Raw genomic sequence first — 21,758 nt, 5'->3', positions numbered from 1 at the left:
AATAAAATTGGTTTATTGCTCCCCTAACAAAAGAGAATCTGAAATCAAGGTTCCCATTCCTGGTTTGTAGGGAAACAACAAGCCGGGTTTAGAGTTTGGACATAACAGGAAACTACTACTACTTTTTCTTTAGTTTTTGGTTAGTTTGGTCATTCTTGCTGGTGGGAGGAGCAGACAGAGTGAACAGGCAATGGGCGTGAGCACGCTGCTCAATAACAATAAGTCAGAACTCCTGGCAATTCTGCCTTACTGTTACGTCTGAACCAGGCCAGTAGGTCTTTGCTGCTAAGGTATCTTACAGCACTAGTGCAACTTGCTTTATTCCAGGAAATATATGGTCTATCATGTTATTTATGCTCTGTATGTCCTGTTATTGTTGCCTGTGTTATATAACAAAATCCTTGAATGCACAGTCAAAATGTTTCTTACATGCTAAACTACTGTTTTATTATGGAATGGAAATAATGGCCACAATCCTGCATTTTAAGTCATCATTATTTCTAGGCAAGGTATTTATATACTTAATTTAAATAAATGGGACTTAAACAGGACAATCCTATACATGTTATTAAGGGTAAGTTCCACTGACTTCGAAAGAATTTATTCCTGGATAAGTAGGTATAGAATTCCAGATTAAAGTGCTTAACTTTGGCAGGATTCTGCCCAATGTTATTATTATTACATCCTATGAAGAAGATATGTGAAAGGCCAACTACAGAATCACATGAATTTATGATATTCTGCATCATAGGAATTTGTTAAACTGAAGAGCAGCATATAAATATTTTATTTATTTATTTATTTCATTTTTATGCCGCCCAATAGCTGAAGCTCTCTGGTTCACAAATAAATAAAACAAATAATATATTCACTACAATAAATATGACTTTCATCCTGATAAAATTTTTTTTAATGAGGATTATGCCTGGTACCAAAAAAGACACCACCAAATGGAATTACCTAGTGTAGAAGCCAGGACATATACAGTTACAATATATCATTAAGATAATCCAAAGGTACAATGAGCATTTTAGACATTTATACTTACAACAGCTGCAAAGATATATTTCTGATCTTTTTCTTGTAAAAAGAGCATCACATCATTTAGAAGAAGAGCTAAGATATCTTTTAAGAGGAAAACAAAGAGATGCGGTAGGTTAATTTCTAACTACATATCAAATAAATAAATGAAAGACAAGTGCAATTTTTAAAAAGATTCACACAGTGCTATCCTAACCCCTAGATCCAGTGGCTGGGAGGGCTTAGGATGAGGTGGAGATGCCCCTTTGCTGAGAGAGAGGGAATTCCAAATCATAAAGATCTGCAAGGCGAAAAGACCACTAAAGCCCCCAAACACCGGGAGCAGCTTTAGTGGACTTCTAGCCTTACGAAAAGCCTTGCTAAAAAAAAAACACCCTGGCTGGGATTGGCAGGGATTTGGAAGTGGTGGATGATCGGTCACATCACTCCCATCTCCTGCCCCAACATAGGACTGCTCTTCCAGAAACAAAAAATGCCTGCAGGGCATCATGATCATGATCAATGTCATAAACTCTAAGATGAAATTCAAATAATGCTTTTAAAATATCTCCTATCTTATCTTAGGGCAGAAATATGTATATATTTCACACACACAGACACACACACATATTGAATTTGAATTGATTTTCTAGTATTAGACTCAAGGTGAAACAATTTGTAGACATACCTGTTGGACCACCTAGGAATAGAGGAACTTAGGAAGCCGCTTTAAATCAAGTCAAACCATTGCTCCACCTAGCCCAGTATTGTCAACACTGACTTGCATTGGCTCTCCAGGATTTTATGTGGGAGTTTTTCCTGCCCTACCTGGAGATGCTGAGGATCGAACCTGGGACCTTCTACATGCAAAACTCGTGCCCTACCACTGAGCTACGGCCCCTCTCTGTGCCTTCTCCCACATCCATCTGCCCATCTATTGATGGTTCTCCGTTTCATTAAATTGTGCTTTTATTGTTTCTTACCATTTCGTTAGCCTGGGAACATAAATTTATCTTTAAGGGAGATTCAGGATAGAAATTATGTAAATAAATAAAAAATAAAAAGGTTTTCGATGCTCAAGGAAACTAAAAACTAGGAGTGGGATTTTGTGTGGACGGATTGAGCAGAATCCAAAGAGGTCCTTCCACTGATGGAACTGCTTCCATCAATAGAACTGCTTAGGTCAGCAAAACTGAGAAGAGATGATTCCTCCCTGCAGTCCCGTCCACACAAAATCTGCTCTGGAGGGTTGGGAGACACTTCAAAACAGATTTGGGATGGGAGCTGGAGAGGCTGCAGGGGGAGGAGAGGAGAAGAAAGCAGAGCAGAGTTCCTATTAAGATCCATTCAGTTCTGGTACTTAAATTTCTGGACTCGGAATTCTTTAATTTGAAGTGCGTTTGTCTTTTGAACCAGGGTCTGGCTGGCAGATCTTGGAGTTCCAATAAAAAACAAAGTAGATCCTAGAAGCCTGAAATTTCTCCATCCCTGCCTAAGAGGGCTGCCTTCTCTTTTCTACCAAGCATATCTAATAGTGCCCAGATGCAAAACACATTTCCATACCATTATCTCAGAAATGCTCATATTTGAAAATGCAATCATGCTGTATTTTAAAAGCCACAAAGGAGTAACAATAGATGGTCTGTCATCATTAAATTGCAAGCACCTTTGAAACGTCCCGTAGCTGTTTTCCAGTAGACTAAACCTTCATGCAAAAGTGTCCTCTGTTTCTTGATCAAATCCTGCTTCCTGAAAACATGCCCATTTTTCAACTTGGTATAGGTTTTGTTTTCCATCCTGCTGAGAATCTCCAGCAATTTTTGTTTTTTCTCATATTCATTGACTTGTAAATCAACTGCTGCAATCATGTCCTTGATCAAGCCAAGGGCTTCCCATAAATCTCGATGTTCTTCAGTTCCTTCTGTATGAAAGCAAACAAAAACATGCATACAATTAAGGGCACAATCTTATGCATGTTTAGACCGAAAAAAAGTCCTACAACTCCCAGCATGCTTCAGCCAGCCATGTAGGAGTTGTTTCTGTATAAACATGCATAGGATTGTGACCTAAGGGTAGTCTTTTTGCTGAAATAAGTTGAGTAGAGTTTAACAGAAGCTGATCAGGAACATGGTTTTCAAATTATTTCTGGGTATGATTCAGGGCCCTTACATGACAGGACTAATAATACTAATTACACCCATAGCTCTGAGGCTTTTTTGTTTGTGTTTTGAGAGAGGAAGGAAGGAATAGGGAAATCTGTGTCACAGGATTATTTGTATTCAAAACTGCAAATACTTTTCAAATGCTTGCTTTATATTACTGAAATGATTACTGTTGTTGTTCTGGGTTGTGGACATAATTATTGTCTGTTTTTGTTTGTATTTTATGCTTTTTATGGTTTTAAATTTTGTATATTTCTTTTTAATGTTCACTGTTTTTAACTTTTGTAAACCGCCCAGAGAACTTTGGCTATGGGGCAGTATATAAATGTAATAAATAATAATAATGTAATAAATAATAATTAAAGGAACAGGGATGTAAGAGGCAACCCAATACTTTCCCCACAGCTTTAGCAGCTACAGTGCAAGAAAGGATACGTGTACCACAGCAACAGAGAGTGGCATTCTGGGAAAAGCTAATGAAGCAAAGCCATGTAATTCTGATCAACGTATTGCACAGAAGACTGACCAACCCCAACTGTCAGTATAAACATGTCCCAGTGATGAGAGCCTAGCTGAATAAGTTTGCAGGTAGTGGTGGTGAATATAGCAGAATATAGCACTGCTCCATTTTCCCCAATCTTCCCCTCACTACACAGACACACTTTGGTTTAGAGTTTCTCCACATTTCGCATTTTACCTGGTTTTGCCCTTTCAAACCATTATGACAAGAGAAACTCAGTTATCCTTGAAATCTGTACTGCTCCAAATTTTGCATTGGAGTTCTCCAATTAAATAATGCATGCAAAAATGTGCATGCTAGGGAAACTCATGTTAAAAAATGGGTTATATTGGGCAAATTGCTTACAAAAATGTGTACATTAGGAAAAATGCATACAAAATGCATATGAAATTGCATGCAGTTGGAGAAAGGTGCATACAAATCTCAAACTGAGCTTAAGATTGGAAACATGAGAAATGGAGAGAAATGGAAATGGACAGATTTGTCCATCCCTAATCAAATTATGGGGTCCTTATTAAACCCCATAAGCTTCTAAAAACAGTAGCTAAGGGGGCCATGACAAAAGTGGGTGGCGCCTCATGGCCCTCGTAATTCAAGCTCTGTATGAAAGATACTTTAAAAAAATGTTTTTAAAAAGGGCTACACACACCCTAAACCAGGGGGAGGAAAACTGCCGTCCTATGGCTGCAAGCTCTCAGCCTAATTCCAAAAGCCCGCCATGCTATCAGTTCAGACCTCTGCCGAGAATGATCTGTCCCTTGCCTGGCAGCCCGCTGAGCGGGGGGAGGAGGAGATGTGCGGAAGAGAAAATGAGGTGGCAAAAAGAGAGAAACAGAGTGCCCCACCCACTCTTGGCTCTAGTCCTGCTCATTGCTGGCTTCAGCCTCGCCCACTGCCAACATGCAGCCCCTGACAGATTACCCATGAGGCAATGCAGCCCTGTACAGGTTGCCCACCCTAGACAAGGTTCCCCATCCTAGACAATTGTGTTGCCATTAGCATCTGTCTGTTATGTGACATAGTTCTTTGGGATATTCTGGCACAGCAGTTAATATATCCACTCAAAGGATGTGTTCACTTTTGCAGTAATGGGTTGAGTCATTTTTGGCCAGATTCAATTGCAATGGCCTGAATTCATCTATGGATCCTCTTTGTGATTCATGAGCTCAACCCCACTGCTGTCGATACTGATGTCAACAGCTCCCCAAACAATTGCCTCAATTGCCTCACAAGGCTTTTGAGTTTTACAGAAGACAAAGAGAGCTTTGGCTATGGGGCGGTATATAAATGTAATAAATAATAATGGTGGCAGTGGAGAGAACACATATGTCCTCTGTTCCTGGGCCCCAGTAAGTACAGCCCTCCCAGGCACTGCATGATGGGAGTTGCAGGCTGTATGGGGGCCTAGGGCTCTGCAAGGAAATGGCGGATCAGCCATAACATGGCCTCCGTGATTTGGATTTCTGAATCCGCTTGCACAGCCCTATTTATTATCGCAGCAAGAGCTTTATTTATCTGTACACATTTATATACCACATAAAACATAAAAATACCACAGCAGTATACAAAATTAAAGAGGTTTAAGGCTCCACACCTCTTTTTCCTTCTACAAACTAACTTGGCTACTCCGGTAGAGCTTGAAAACTTAAAATGTGCCATTCTTGATGAATTGCAAATGTATGTTGGTCACTAAAAGCCAAATAAAATTTGGGCACATGCAGAAGTGCCCATGCCTTGGGCTGAACAAGCCCCTTAACCTGTTTTACAAAACTATTACTATAGCATATGGAATGGACCTCCTTCTTCACTGATCATGGAAAAACTTGCTGGACCTATCAATATCTGAAAACCAGAACTCATTCTTTCCTTTAGAAGGATACTTTCCTATTTACAATATGTGGCAATAAAATAGATACCTTTGGTGGCTCTAATCTTATTCAATAAACCTTGAGGATTTTTCGTGAAACATGGACTTAAAAATACTGCTCACCTTTGGTATACTGTAATATTCTTTCAACTAGAACGGGATACTTTGTGATTCTTTGAGTGACAAGCAGGATGCATTCTGGGATTCCTCGCCGTCGAGCCAAAAGATTACTGTTCCGCAGCTTTAAATATGGAGAGAAATGTTTAATGCAGCCCTTGTTCTGACATATTCAACAGGCAGTTTATGTTTAACCTCTCTGCTTTGGTGGGGAAGGAGGGTCCTCTATTTTTCTCTGCCTTAATTCATTTGAGAGAAATTCATCATTCACTGTGTTTAGCCATGGTATTGGCTGGTGTGGACAATAAGCTAGCTACTATATAAATCCAATTGTTCTGATTGGATCAGATAATGTCCCCAAGCCAATGAATCACGAGAGTCTGCAGCTTCTCTGAATATTTGTAAGTAACGATAAAGTGCTACCTGTGGTATGCAATAATGACATCTATATGAGAGAGATGTCCTGTGACACCTATTTCTATTCCGGATCTCACCTGATGGATTGAGCTGGTTGTGTTTTACTTCTTTGTAATGTTTATTTAATCAACCTGGCCAACAGAAAACATGCTGTATGGTTGATTAAGGGTATAATCTTTCTGGACTGGTGCCTGCTAAACGGAAGCCTCCAATCCTGGAGGCTTCTAAGAATTCCATGCCCAACCAGGCTGTTACCTCAGGGCGGGAGAAGCAACAGGGGCAGATTTCACCTCCCCATCCTCCTTTACCCTGTTACGCACTAGATGGGCCTCTGAGCACATCTAGTGGAGTTCACACTGCCAAGGCGGGGCCAGGGCTTGAGAGGCCTTTGGATCTGGCAGATCCTTGACCTCCCTTTCCTTCCTTCCCACCAGCACTGCCCTACCCTCTGCAACCCTCTCTGAAATTGCAACAGCAATATCAGGACAGAAGCTGCCATGGAGCTTCCTCCAGTGTGTGTGTGTGAAATCCCTGCTTGGATTTCCCCTCCTGTAGTGATAATAGTGCCTACGGCCTCAGCAGGGGAAAGCCACTATATATCCTATGGCCCCTGGAATGCTCTCCCAGGGGCAGTAGGATTGCTCTGCCCAACGTGCAAATTATTGCTTCAGTTTGAACTGCATTTTTAAAAATAATTATTCAAATTAAAGCTGTGGAATTACCCCGACTTTTGGGGGGGGAGCAAGGCGAAGACATGCAAGACAGTGTCCAGAGAGCCCCACAGCCTCACTCCAGAGTTGCGGTGGAGGCGTGGCTGGGAGGTGCCTGGTGGAAGACGATCTGTGATTGATCACCTTCCACCAGGAAGAGGGCAGTGGCAGCTTCAATCCCCAGATGACCACCCAGAAACCCTGCACCCCCTCGTCTGCCACCCCGGGGGAGAAAAAGTGCAGGATTTTTGAGGGATGTGGCACCAACCCAGCATCGTGAAAATACCCCCTTTGTTTAGTTCTAGCTCTAGAACTCCCTGCCAAGAGAGGTTAGTTTGGCTCTTTCTCCGTTTTCATTTCACCAGCAGACAAAGATGTTTTTATTCAGGTAGGTTGGGTGTTGTCTAATTATTTTTATTGTTGATTTCTTAATTGTGCTTGTATGCATCTGTTTTTCTATTATGGTTTTTAACCCGCATTTTATTACTGTTAGATGCCTCGAATGCCGTTTTTGGCAGAAAGGTGGGATATAAACTAACTAACTAACTAAAAGCCTTACTTAAAGCTGTGAGCCCAGTTTCAGAATGGAACTCAAGCCAATATCCCAAGCAATTGATGTCAAGAATTTTTGTATCAACAGAATTTAGTTGACTCAGGTTGATTTGTTTAAAAGAAGTCTCTATTACGGAAATTTAAAATAATGATTAAAACAATAGTACTACTACCAATCACAGTACTCAACGTTTGTATGGTGACATTCAAACCAGGGACATCCTCATTCATAGGACAGTCTCATGTGAGTATATTTCTAATTAAGATGCATCCAGGCAATCTTTCCTGCAGCAGTAATTCATCTGCTATTACCAACTTACTTTAATGAAGTTCTGGAACTTTTTATTTTGTTGCAGCTCCTTGAAAAGGCTGACTGCTTCTTTCTGATGACTACAAAATTCCCCATATATGGTCTTCATTTTGTTTGCATTCTCTTCTGAAAACTGATAAAAAGCAGCAATTAAAAACAGCACTCATGGAATATCAAATGCTTTTACACTGAATGTATTGACACACTATATGTCGCTGCAATGCTGGCCTCAGGCAGCCTATTGACTGATCTCTGATCTCAGTAGAAGTCAAATGAAACCTATCCCTGTTTCACTACAGTTAGCAACGAGAGTATTTATGTGAACGATACCAATGAGATGCAGTCCCTGGTTTTTAATTTTAAATGTTTGCAAAAGGGATCCCAAAAGTTATGTTTTGCTAAGACTAAACCACACTTTAACAATCAGACAAGATTAAGTGAATCAAACATTCAACATTAATGTCCCATTCTCATGGACAAGTATGTATTGGGGAAGAGCACCAAGACAACATCACATCCAGTTTCATTGGCACTACATGAGAATCCAGGACATTGTGCCTATAGAGCTGTGTTGGCAGAACAAAAAGTATTAGAGCAGGGGGGAGCAATATGTGAGCTGCATGCAACCCCTCTATCCTCTTCTGCACCCCCCACCCCGCCACTGCTTTCAAGCTAAATTTGCACTTTCTAAAGCTCCAAAGAAGTTTGCCACTGGATTTTGGGACCAAACTGCCATATTTTTGGGGCTGCCAAATTCAGAGTATAGCTGAAACTTGGGCCTTGTACTGCCCATGCATCCAATACCCTATGAGACTGAAGCCAGCAAGCCAGGAGAAGCCATGGAGGCGATCGTGTTCACCTCCTTGTCCTCCAATCGTTGTGTGTTTTGCTAAACTGGCTTTTCTGCCCGTCTAGCAATGGTGCTTTGGAAGGAGAGGGAAAGAGGCTGGAAGAAGCTCAGGACAGCTTGTATCCTGGCATCTCTGGTCTCCTCTTCTGCCCGCCCACTAGAACGCCCCCTTTCTCCCCTCTTCAAGGTTGATTTTCCAACCTGGGACGTCATCTGGTCCTTTCCATGCCAGCTTTAAGGGACAGCAGATCTCACTGAAAATTTGTATTCCATTTAAAAAACCACTCTCATTCAAATAATTTGTAGTTTAGGCTGCAAACGTAGACCCACTTATGTGGAAGTAAGCTCAATGAGACTTACTTCTGAGTAGACATGTAAAGGATTGAACTGTTAATTTGGGAAACGCAACCATTTTAGAATCCATTTCAGCACATAGTGGTTAGTACTGATTTAGCTGGAAGATTTGGTGATGCGAATAATTTCCCACTAAATAGTAGCATTCAGCTGTATGCAACTTCAAATTTCTTTCAGGAAATGAAACATCAACAACTTACTAATCCTCCCTTAAGACATACAGATACTCTATTTACCTTGCAAGGATGGCTGCACCTTTCCTCTTTCATAGAACCACTATGATTAAAGTTTGCTTCTGTTCAGTGCCTTACCTGCTGCACAAGGATGTCTCCAATTCTGCTGATGACAAAGTTTCTATCACTTCCCTCCTGGCCTGATTCCTGTCTTCTCTCCTTCATTCTACAGAAGAACTGCTGGTGAAGTTCTTGCAGCTCATCTAAACAGGGGAATATTTTGTCCACTGTGCTATGGTCCAGCTGCAGTTCCTCCTTCATTCCTTTCCGGAATATTTTTGACATAATGAACAGGGTATGGATGTGATGCACTTCTGTTTGCATCAGCTCTGCAGTGAAGAGAAGGAAGGCACACAATTAAAAATAACTGAAACTAGACATCCTATATACTAACAGTGAATTTGGTCTCAAAGTGCCAATCCTTAGACAGCCAAAACAGCACTACCCACACACAAGGGAGAGGTATTAGCAGGCCTGGGGGAACCCCAAGTTCTGCAGAAACATAAAAAAGTCATGGGGGGAACCTTAAAAGGAGATGAGGACAAAAACAGCCCAATGAAGACTGAGTGTGCTGTTTGGAAGAGGAAATGGTGACATCAGAGGAAGGGGAATGTAATGGAGTGTCCTGGAAAAGGATACAGCTGGCTATAATCCTGAACAGGAGCATTCCACATTGCAACGTTTTGTTGCTGGTCCCACCATTTGGCCCAAGTATACACTTGCTGGAGTAAAATCCATTAAAGATTCACATTAGATCATATATTTATCAGATTGTTGTCATCATCATCATCATCATCATCATCTCTATACTGCCCCAAGCTGAAGTTCTCAGGGCAGTTTACAAAAATGATCACAAATGAGATATACATTCTTTGACACTGACCATGAGCTCAGGAGAAAGCTACATGAATATTGCAGCTCTCATTTTCTCAGGGAACACTCAATAGCAAAATGCTCAAAGTAGAAATAAGATCTTGACTCTGATTTCTGAAGTAGCCTGCATTCTAATTTCATTCCACTGGTAATCCCAGCACATTTTATATGGTCATCTCTGTCCAGCTTCATGGAGCTTTTGCATACTAACCGAAAATCACGTCTTGTCGTTTGATAACATCCTTCTCTTGTCTGTTACAGAATGAAGGGTCCACAACAAGACTCCAAGACTCTGCTTCAAATTCCAAAGCGTCTGTGCTGAGGTCACTCCATAAGGAGGCATCGACATCATCTGCAGCAAGCAAAGGGAACTTTCTTAAACGTAGCAGCCACACAAACATGAACACATGCAAGTTTAACTCAGGCAACGATTAGGTAACAAAACTAAGGCTTAAGGCTGGTTCACCCAGTGAACCAAGCAATATATTGGTGGACCAGAGGTATGAGCTTGCATAGACCTAGGTAACGTGTGAACCAGGAAATCACAGATATGGCTGTCAATTGCTTTGAATGTGTGCTTGTGTATATCAAGTATGAAATCCATTAGACAAAAGGAGAAGAGAAGAGAGTAACCTCTAGCTTACTATTTACTGTGTAATCTGTACAGCACCATGTACATTGATGGTGCTATATAAATAAATAAATAATAATAATAATAATAATAATAATATATGTTTTTAAAATGCAGATGCTCAGATTCGTGATGTCCGTCACTGGGAAATCCGACCCCTTTTGGGCTCTCTGGATTTCCATGGCGCCCTTGACTCGGCTTGCATTTGCAAGCCAAGCTGGCAGCTATTTCCCGAAATCTGGGAACTTTTCTGGATTTTTAAAAATTGGCATTAAGAAGCAGATTGCAGCTGCAATTTGTGCAAATTATGCCCACGATTTGCGCAAATTGCTGCTGTGATTTGCTCAAATTGCTTTTTACCCAAATTAGAAAACCTGGAGATCTGCACACTGACCCGACTCGACACAGATCGAGTTGGGCCAGCTCATGGGAAAGTGAGACAAAGTCCAGGGCGAGTGAGCTGATGAAAGTTCAGCGAGCTTTGCCCCCTGGACGGATTCCTCCGACATCCCTACCTGAGATGAAAAGGCTCCTTGCGAATAAACATTACGCAGCTAGTACGCTCCCATCTATCATTGCTGCAGAGTGTTTGTGATCTTGGAGAAGCTCCTTTGCTGTCACAGACAGGAGGGCAACTGTTCAGTATCACTCCCCATCACCTTGTTCTCTCCTGGGGCATGAACTGGGCCAGTTTGTTGCCCATGTGGCAGGAGCTGATGCACCTTTGTTTTGGGAACTGGGTAATACAGAGCTGCTGCAGTATAGACTGGATGCTTTGGGAAGGATCCAATGGTACAATTCTACTAGTGCTACTAATGGAAACCAACGCTTGTCTGCCACTAGCGCTGGCTAGCATGACGAGCTTTCCTGGAAACCTGTCACATTATTTCTTTATTTCTTTACAAGATTTATATACTTCTCAATTATCTAACACAGATTCCAGAGCGGTGAGCATAGATATAAACAGTAAAAGAAAGAAGATTAAAAATTAAAAATTAAAATTAAAATTATTCAATTTAAAAACAAAGGAGCCAGAAAAACAGAAGCAAGTGTTGCTTTCTGCTAGCGCAACATCAATAATGCTGGTGAGAGCGCACCATTGGCTCTTTCCTGCCGTTTGCACCATGGCAAGGCGCCCTACGACTGTAATAAGGACAGCTTTTAAAAGTGATATTCAAACTTTTAAGGGTTGGAGAACAGCTCAAATTACCTCAGAGCACTGGTCTCCAAATTGTTGGCCTTATTTACTGGACAATGAATATAATAATGACAACACATTTTTTCTTATTTTTTTTAGAAGTGATATGATTTTACACTGATTGTGAATAATGTGAACATTTATGCATGCTGACTGAGTTCCTGAGATACCTTCAATTATAAAAGAGTCCACAGATGAAGCTGTCCCTATGGATTGCAAGAGCTCTTCCGAGTGTGACCTAGATCTCCAGCTGGTGGTATCCGTATCTGGCTCCAACGGTGACACACATTTTCTGAGGAGAAAACAAAATCACACCGGTGTCGTGAACCACTCAGATAGGAACTTGTTTCTTGCAAGACATCAGACAGCGCCATCTACCTTTCAAAACCAGTACTCGGAACACTTCTGGATAAGGAGTGTGGTTGCTGCAAAACATCTTTTTTCACAGTAGATAATCCAACAGGTGTCGAGGTAGAAGGATGCATTGCGGAGAACGTTGGCTGTGGAATGTCTCTGAGTGATGGATCTGGAAGGTCAACATTTCAGATCATTTCAAATGTTGGGCAATTCTAACAAAGGCTTCCGCACCAGGGTTTTTGGGGAAAGGTTGTTGCTCAGGGGTGAAGCACACGTTTTGTATGCAAAATCTCCCAGACCCTGCCGGAGACTGTGGAGAACAACTGCCAGTCATTCCAGGCAATACTGAGCTAGATGGACCAATGGTCCAACTTGGTATAAACCAGCACCCTGTGTTCCTATTGCAAACCAGAGCTGGAATGAGAGATGAGCGGATTTTGTTAAATCCATTCCACATGTTAGTCCCAGACCCAGACCAGGATTTATTTACCCAAAGAGTGCAAAAGCTTAGTGAATATTTTTTGTTTATATATGATATAAGTGTCTCAGAAAAGTGAGTCTTACAAAATTCCTATGGTGGGGGGCTGCATGATGATGTCATTAATATGGCCACCATGCTATTATGTAGTTGCCACATTTAAATATGCATAACTTCTCACCCGTTTATGCTACAGAGATGATTTTTTCTGAAATGTTTCAAATTTAATGACAAATACTTTTTGTAATTATACATTTTTGTTAACACCATTAGTTTTTGAGATAATTTCATTTGAACATATAAAATCAATGTTCACATTGGTTATGTGTGACGTTTAACCATGATTTACTCAAAAACTATACGACTTCCGAAAGAATACTCAAGAACAAAAAAGTTGCATTTTTTTAATGAGGATTAAGAAAATGTATAATAACATGGGGTTTACCCCAACGCTTAGGGAATTATGAGTGATATCTCGTTATACGTTCACTTTCTCAGGATTGTATGATTTTACAGTTTATCATACAGGGCTTTCATTTCAAAAGTATCCACCCTAAATATCTCTCAATCTGATGCACAAATAATTTTGAATATGTTAAACTGTGATTTTTACAGTTCAACATGTTCAAATGTTCTTTACAAAATTTCAAACAGGACGAGTATGATGAAATATTAAAAAAAGGAAATTTAGTAGGCAGAATTGTTTTTAACAAATGTTTTTTAAAATCTTCAGCAAAAATTTACAATTTACAAAATAAAAACTGTTCTGTGGGAAGGGTTAACAAATAAATTTCATCAGAGGTCCTCTTCACTTTCAGTGGAACTGCTATCATCATTACTTTTCAGGAGACATAGAGGGACGTAAGGGAGGGGAAATAAGTGAAGATCACTTTTCCCCCCTTCTTAAAGTAGGAAAGACCCATGGATGGCCAGTGGGAGCTTCTGCTGGACCTCGTTCCTTCTATAAATGGAAGTAGCCCCAAGTTCAAAGAATGGACACTCTGGATCTAACCTGGTAATTTTAACTGACTGCAGTGCCCCAAACACGAAAACATAGAGAGGCACACCTCATAGCCTTCTTACTGCAATGCTTACTTGTCTGGACAGCTTGTGTCCTGTTCTTAATGTGGCATCTCTCTTGGGATTTCTGGTAAAGAAGAATGCTTTCTTATTAATATGAAAATTTGGTTACACAACATGTAACGGTATCAGTCATTTTATTTTTAAGACATTCTTTAACACTCTTATGCATTTCTGGTTATACTTAATGGAACCCCTTTTTCCCCCTGAGTGGTGCCATTTCATATTCCATACAGTTCTCTAAACTAAGAGATGCCAGTTGTTGGGGTACTGTTAGCTTTCTACACTAGCCTTCCTTGCCTGGTGCCTTCCAGATGTTTTGGACTTCAACTCCCATCAGTTTCATCCAGCTTAGCCAATGGTCGGGTATGCTGGCAGTTGTAGTCCAAAACAACTGGAGGGTACCAGATGTTTTGGGAAGACTGCTCTATATACACACTTCATACACATACACATACACACACACACACACACTTGTGGATTTTTCTTCTTGTTAAATTTGAGAATTTTGCTCTTAGGCCTCGGATGTCAAATAAAGAGCCTGTGTAGTGTCATGTTAGACTGCTGGACTAAGACTCAGGAGATACGGGTTCTAGTCCCCATTCAGCCATGAAGCTCACTGGGAGACTTTGGGGCAGTCACTGCTTCTCAGCCTAACCTGCGTCATGGGGGTGTCATGAGAATGAAATGGAGAGAAGGAGGACTATCTAAGCTACCTCAGATCCCTTGTAAGAAGGGAAAAGGCAGGTTCTAAATGTAATAAGAAACAAATAAGAAATAAAAATTAAAGTGAATGGAATCCCTCCTCCAAAACATTACGGATCTGAAGTATTAGGTCTTAGTGACTTAATACCACAGCAGCTATTTTATGCTGATGCAGCCTTCAGATAATTAAAATTTATCTGTATAGCATTGATTTATTTTTGCAGTGTAGTTATATTTGAATTTATGTACAGAGAGAATAGCGAAATGGTAGCTTAGGTGTATGTGTAGTGGGGGAATTGAAAAGCATAATGTTGTTGGGGAAAACGTAATGATGTTGAGTGGAAGTTTTCCAATAGCATTCTAGCTGGTGTAGACCAAGGGGCGCTATTTCCTGAGGTTTTACTTGATAAGTTAGGCTCAGACACTGGATTTCACAGAAGACTGGAACACTATCCATCATACATACTTTTAGGCTTTATTTGCCATTATTAGTTACTCTTTTTTGTCACCACAAATGTAAAATAGAGCTGTTGAAGAATTTTTTTTAGTGTTCCTCTTGAACTTCAGTTCCCAACACAGCATGCTACTGCAAATGTTTCAGAAGCAACCACTTTGCCTCAATTTTCACTTTAGGTGACCAGAAAACTCACCACCAAGGCCCAAAGACAGTTGTGTGAATAGCCCCGTCTATTTCCCCCTTAACTCACCATGTTTCCCCCAAACTGAGAAGAGATAAGTAGCAAAGAAATGGAAGGAAAGAAAGAAATATAGAAAGCGCAAATCAGCGTGAAGAATAGAAGAGGATGATGCCAACACAGAACCGCTAACAAAAGTACAGGACCTTCAGTACTAAATTTACTTTGTTCTACAGTACTTGTTTTGAAAGTCTTCTATCACCCCTGAACAAGTCCTGGTACTTTTTACTGATGAACAGTGGTGATTCACTTTAATTACTCTTTGAATCATCATGAAGCACTGTATGAAATACAATCGTTTTGAGACATAATCTCATCTAAGCCCTCTCTTGCTATGGATTACGTAAAACAAGGTAACAATATGGAGGCAACCAACATAAGACTATATAACAACAAGCAATCATATCTCCAAGCCATTTTAAAACTTACTTTTGTGCATGCGAGGACGCAGTCCTTACAACTTTTATGCACAATTGCATTGCAATCTGCAAGAAAGAAAGAAAAGAGGCTCACTCAAAAGGTAAGGCTTACAACGATCATCTGAATTTTAAAATGGTAGATCTAATCCTTGCTTTGATCTGTTCTCCAGCTATGATAATTGGTTCCTTTCTTCAAAAGGGGCTAGCAAAAAGCCATCTGAACAGCAAAAGTACAATGTATATTCCACCTAACAATGAAAGACTAAATTAGCCTGTCTTACACCTAAGGCCATTGCGAAGAAGGACAGGTTGCTGCCACCAAGAGAAACAGTTCCCCATCTCCTCCCAGTAACGCTGAATTAAAGATAACGCTAGTCAGAATGTCACCACACACAAAGTTTCCCTGCCCCATTCAAGCAACAGCCAAGGAAATGGAACAGGTGTGGGGAAACCCCACATATGATGAGGTCATGTCACATTTCTTCTTTAACTGAACGTTACCAGGAGACATGGGGAGGCAGCCTTGTAAATGGTAGCTGTGGCTCCAATCTCTTGATAGTAAGTGCATCCTGTAGTGGCCAAACTAGACACGGTGGAAGCATACCTGTTGCCTGGAGAGAAAACACCCCACAATGGAGGGTTGTTGTTTTTTAAACACTCCACCCTGGATATCCACATTGTGCAGACAAGAGTTCCTGCACAACCGTTGTGTTGTATGTTATCTGGAGGGCTCTGTGGAGTTTCTTCCCGTATTGAGTGTAGTTTCCCCGCTAGCTACAGAGTTCCCTGGCTAGGGAAGCCAAAGGAGGAAGTGCTGCTATAGGAGAGCTTCTGGGATTTTTTTTATTTTTATTTTTTATTTTTTTGCAGCAATAGCTAATGGGATACCATCTGGAGGACTGAGGGAGGAGAGAGGGTGGAGGAACTGTCACTCAAATGCCGTGTTGAGTTTTACTGTACTCCATGGGAGCCCACATTCACACAAAGGTGGAGTTGGAACATGTTGTGTGGGGAGTACCCCCGAAAAACTCCACCGCTGAGTGGAGATTTTACACTGTGTAGAGAAAAGTGTTGTGTGAACTGAGTCTTCGTGTGGTATCAAAGCCTCATGATATGATCAATTTATCCTGAAGTAAACAGAACAGAAATTAGACAGAGGCAGAGTGCTGAATCCAGACTTATTCATGTTTAGAGTAGACCTATTGAAATCAATGGGACTTCAGTTAGTCATAACTAACTTAAGTCCCACTTATTTCAGTGGGTCTGCTCTAAGCATGACTAAGTCTAGATCCATCCATAGCATAGATGCAACTTTCTATAAAAGATCTGTTGATGTCAAATGTCTACAGAACAAAATACGGCTACTTACAAGAACACTGCAATGACTCTTTCCCCAAAAGTGGTTTCTCACAGGCGAAACATGGCATTACCCCTGTGAAAGTCCCAGAAACAAACTGGTGCCTGTTAAGCTTCTCCTTCTCTTTGGCATCTTTATTTTTAGCCTTGATAGAATGAAAAAGAAATAATTATTGCAGGTTTATTTAGCTGTCAAGACATTACAATATCAATATACCCAACAGCAGTTGCATCCCTCCCTAGACAACCATTGTCTCATTCACAAGAAACAGGAAAGGTACTCAGACTTTAGGAAATCTTTCCACTGTCCTGCCCACTTTGTAGATCAATGTTCCACAGACGAACATCCATTTATGATTTTATAGACGTGCCTTATCTCCCACCCTGGTGGTGACTTCCTCAAATCAAATGACTTCCACAAAATCTTGGGTGGACAACCCTCAGTTTTTCTGTTCTGTATCATACTAGCAAATAACTATGCTACAAGGAAGTGTTTGTTTAATAAACATTTTTCAATGTGTTAAATAACCTCCTCCAGTTTGGAGATTTGGGGGCACTGTGATGCAAGGAAGAAAAGGCGTTCACCCATTGAGAGTGAAGGATGCTTCATTTGCCTTCAGGGTTGTAAGCACATTAAACAAATCTGATGGGCTACGTGACATCATGATGCCATCCTATTCACTAAGTGATCCCTGATTGGCTAGGCTTACTCATGGGATGATCCTCAAGAAGAGAATTTAGAGAAAAAACTAGCAGCAGCAGATCCAGGAAACAATTACATGACCTGGTTCAAAAAAAAATATTCATTTTCATCATTTTGGGGCAGGGGTGACAGGAAATATTCCTTCAACAAGTGCTACTTTCATCCCAAAATTAAAAAGGGGGGCATTTGTTGCAGCCCTACAAATAACACTATTATGATTGTTCTTCCTTGTATGAAAACTGGTCCTTTTTTGCTCTTCATCTTTGCAGTTTGATGCTTAAGGACGAATTGACCTGTGCAGCAGAATGAGATAGTAGAGTTTTGAAGGAGCACAGATGTTTGCACTACTTCAGGCTATAGGTGGGGAACAGCATTTTAATGCTCTCCACATAATAAATACTCCCTTCAAGTAGACAAATATATTTTCTACTCAGTAAGGCAGCCCAGGGCATCCAAAACAGAGGTTTCTCTTTTCCTAGTTATAAAGAGGAAAAACTTCTATATGCTATATTTCCGTCCGCCAACTTTGCCCTTTGCATTTAAAAAGCTATTCAGCATTCACAAGATTGTTACTAGATGTTCTGTAATAGAGCACACATTGTCCCAAATTACCTTGGATTTACTTCGTGTACTGGCCATTCTACTCATCAGAAAGCTGAAGGTACGACTGACTTTATATTTTTCAGATTCCGATTTTGTAGGTATAATGTACTTGTCCCATTCTTCTTCCTGAATCCTAAAAATGCACCAGTAAATCTTTCATTAAGTTACACTCAGTCTCTTAAAATCAGATACGTTTAATTAATAACATATTTGTGACTGCCTAGCTGGAGATGTCACAGAAAAGAGGCAAGTTTCCAACCTGTTTCCATCCTTGCCAGGTGAGCAGCAAGATCTGAAGATTTGAATATAACATTAGATTGGGGTTTGGGTGGTTTTATGTTATAAACCTTCTTAAGCAAAACAGTTGCTAGTATTGAAATACACACAATGGACGTGTTCAGAAGACACCTTAAACCATGGTTTTAACCATGGTGGTTAAGCCAGAAAGCCAGATTGTGTTCAGAAGAAACGAGACGAAAAGCCAAAGGCAAGGGGTGGAAACGGAAATATATTACAAGTTATTTCTTGGTAAGTTGCCGACGCATTTCGGCAATCTAAAAGAAATTATATAGTATTTACAAAAGTAAGGAATTGTGAAAGCATATATGCTCAAACAAAATACTTCAAAATCTTTGGAATACATTGTAACAAGGCATCAAGACAGAATCCTTTTGGAAAAGAAGGCAAGGTGGATAATTAGGCTTAACACAGTCACTCCCTTTGGCCTTAATGAATCTCTTGATTTTGGTGGCACTGCTTTGAGGAACAGATCTTCCTAACTGCTGAGTGTCTATCTATTTGACATTCTTCTGTAACTCACCACCCATAGGAGGTCATTTCTGTTCCAGAGAAAATTACAATCATTGTAAGTACGTTTTCCTGTGTATAAGTTTTACCTCTTGTTTTTACTATGTTTTAATTTTTTTTATATGAGTTGTTGTACATCTTGATGTCATGTTACAATGTATTCCAAAGATATTGAAGTATTTTGTTTGAGCATATACGATTTCACAATTCCTTATTTTTGTAAATACTATATTACTTCTTTTAGATTGCCTTGAAGAAGGACTTTGTCTGAAACGCGCCGGCAACTTACCAATGAATAACTTGAAATATGTCTCCGTTTCCACCCCTTGCCTTTGGCTTTTCCTCATGTGCTACTTGGGGTTTCCTTTCCTTTTGCTGGTCTCCTGTGTTCAGAAGACACCTTAAACCATGGTTTTAACCACTGTGAATAAGGCTTTTTCCTTTATTCACCGTGGTTAAAGCCATGGTTTAAGGTGTCTTCTGAAAGGGGCCATATATTCTTAAATGTGTTCAGAAAAACCATACCTTTTATCTCCCGACTGTTGAGGCAAGCTGAATGCATGTTGTTCTACAAAACAAAAACAGGTTTAAAGCAATTTTACCACCATATTCACTCATTTGCCTGAAACACAAGATTTCTATTCTAAAATTTGTTCAGTTGTTGTATGCTAATATGCCTGAAATGCTTAAAAGCACAATAATAAAACCTTTCTTTCTTTCTGACCCTTTGCTCCCTCTCTCTCAGAATGTCAATACTTTACAACCTTGGTGCTGTCTACACACAGGGAAAGCCCCACGGTGGCTGTGGATCTGCGCCCCATTGGTTAGGTGATGCAGGCGCAGCTTCACAGTCACCACGCGGCTTCCCTGAGATGCTGCGTTTTAAAAACATTGGGGATTTACCCCAACTTTTTCAAAGGGAGTGATGTCAACACAGCACATCCGCCATGTGATGTCACTCTACAGCCAATCCAGGACCAACCCAGGGGTGGAGCCTGGTGGAAGGCAACCAGCAATTGGTCGCCTTCCACCAGGAAGAGGGCAGGGGTGGCTCCAGAACCTGGATGGCTGCCCAGAAACCCCACACTCCCTCCTCAGCATCAGGATTACCCGACGTCATCTCAGGAGAGGGAAAGCACAGGGTTGAGGAGGGAGGTGGCACCAACCGGGCCCCATGAAGACAGCCCCCAGATTTGGGCTGCACAAATGCAAGGTGCAGATTGTACAAAGAAGGTCTATACATATACAATTTGTATTTGACTCTATGCAGAGGAGCCAATCAACACATGGATATCTGGGATGGGGCCAGAGTATGTGATTCTGCCCCTTTCCCCCACCACTTTGAATATCGTAGCAGCCTTTCCCAATTTGGTGCCTCCCAGTTCTGTTGGATTACATGTCCATAACCCCCCTCCAGCATTGTAGTCCAACACATCTAGAGAGCACCATGATTTTAGCCATCTACCAAGAGTTCTTGGTTTGAGCCGCCCATTTCATATACAGCCCTCTTCCAGATATGGAAGATGGTAAGCATAATGCTGTGCAGGTAATTTGAATGAGCCTGCATGGGGGAGAGAGAGCTCTCCTCCTATATAAAAGGCACATTAAGCAGGTTAGTCTCAGGCTGAATAAAGGATTCCAACCTCACCCTGCTATGAACATAAGGGAACATATAAAATGAAAATAGAATTAAGGTAAAATGAAAATAGAATTAATGCTCACCATCATTTGGATCACATATTGTGAAGTCCCGTGCACAGTGCGATTTTCCTAATATGACTTTAGGTGAGGTATAAGAGTATGAGCGGGACCGAACTCCAGACAGTAATGATTCCTACAACACATCCAACATTTTAGAGAACCAATTTTCAATAACAGCAGCATAAGTCCAGATTTTCCCATCTCATTTGTAACTTATGGGGTTTTAAAAAATTAAAATAAAATTAACTATTTTGCAAAACCAGATGAATACATTATCATTATTTCACTTGCAGCTACTATACTTATGTATGTCATGGTTAGAGAAATATCATCTTTGGATAAGTTCTCACATCAATTAAATAATCTCAGGTATTATTATCTTTTTAGGGAAACAATAAGAATAATAATTAACACCTTTGACTGCAGATTGCTGGACAAAGGAAGGGATTCAGCCCTGCTCATGCTAAACTCCAGTTCAGTTGTTGTCTCTGAAGAATTTAACCCGTCTCTCATACCAGCCAAGGCCACAGACGAGTTGAAAGACATTGAAGGGTAGCAGTTATGAGATCGGTTAGGAATTCTTTCATCTCCATTGTCAACATCCAAGTCATCAAGACTAGAACTAAGAACACACCGATGACAAATTACAAGTGCAGCTTTATCATCATCATTTATTTTATTTGTACCCCTCCTTTCTACCAAAAATGGCACTCATGGCAGCTTACAGAATCAATTCAAATTGATTAAAACAATAAAACAACAGATTGAAATACAATAAAATCACAATAATTATTTGTGGGGGGAAATATTATTCAAAACAGTACCCAACCCAAGAGGCCCACTTACAGTCTACTGGCCTTCTTAAATAAAGTGGTCTTTGCCTGGAAGGACAGCAGAAAGGGAGCGGACCTAGCCTCCCCTGGCAAGGAGCTCCACAGCCTGAGAGCAGCCACTGAGAAGGCCCTTTCTTGGGTCACCACCAAACACATAGCTTGCTGGGGAATGCTGGGAGTTGCAGCACTGTCTAAATGTGCATAGGA

General features: G+C 40.7%; 1 protein-coding gene across 2 annotated transcripts in view; it reads right to left on the bottom strand.

Moving 5' to 3' along the window:
* Positions 1–21,758, bottom strand: part of ARHGEF28 (Rho guanine nucleotide exchange factor 28) — a 175,489-nt gene that overhangs the window by 48,779 nt on the left and 104,952 nt on the right. For both annotated transcript variants that reach the window (XM_063127928.1, XM_063127929.1), the window contains 15 exons: positions 21,133–21,340; positions 20,740–20,851; positions 19,543–19,585; positions 18,220–18,343; positions 16,918–17,050; positions 15,559–15,614; positions 13,745–13,796; positions 12,193–12,340; positions 11,985–12,106; positions 10,197–10,337; positions 9,191–9,441; positions 7,686–7,808; positions 5,693–5,810; positions 2,687–2,941; positions 1,049–1,125 (listed from right to left, as the gene is read on the bottom strand). In XM_063127928.1, the coding sequence (XP_062983998.1) occupies positions 1,049–1,125; positions 2,687–2,941; positions 5,693–5,810; positions 7,686–7,808; positions 9,191–9,441; positions 10,197–10,337; positions 11,985–12,106; positions 12,193–12,340; positions 13,745–13,796; positions 15,559–15,614; positions 16,918–17,050; positions 18,220–18,343; positions 19,543–19,585; positions 20,740–20,851; positions 21,133–21,340 (1,963 nt within the window). The remainder of the gene's footprint in view (positions 1–1,048; positions 1,126–2,686; positions 2,942–5,692; positions 5,811–7,685; positions 7,809–9,190; positions 9,442–10,196; positions 10,338–11,984; positions 12,107–12,192; positions 12,341–13,744; positions 13,797–15,558; positions 15,615–16,917; positions 17,051–18,219; positions 18,344–19,542; positions 19,586–20,739; positions 20,852–21,132; positions 21,341–21,758) is intronic.

Source organism: Elgaria multicarinata, chromosome 6, assembly GCF_023053635.1.
Source record: "Elgaria multicarinata webbii isolate HBS135686 ecotype San Diego chromosome 6, rElgMul1.1.pri, whole genome shotgun sequence".
Classification (NCBI taxonomy): domain Eukaryota; kingdom Metazoa; phylum Chordata; class Lepidosauria; order Squamata; family Anguidae; genus Elgaria; species Elgaria multicarinata.
The sequence above is the reverse complement of the archived record's forward strand: the minus strand, read 5'-3'. Positions and strand labels throughout refer to the sequence as shown.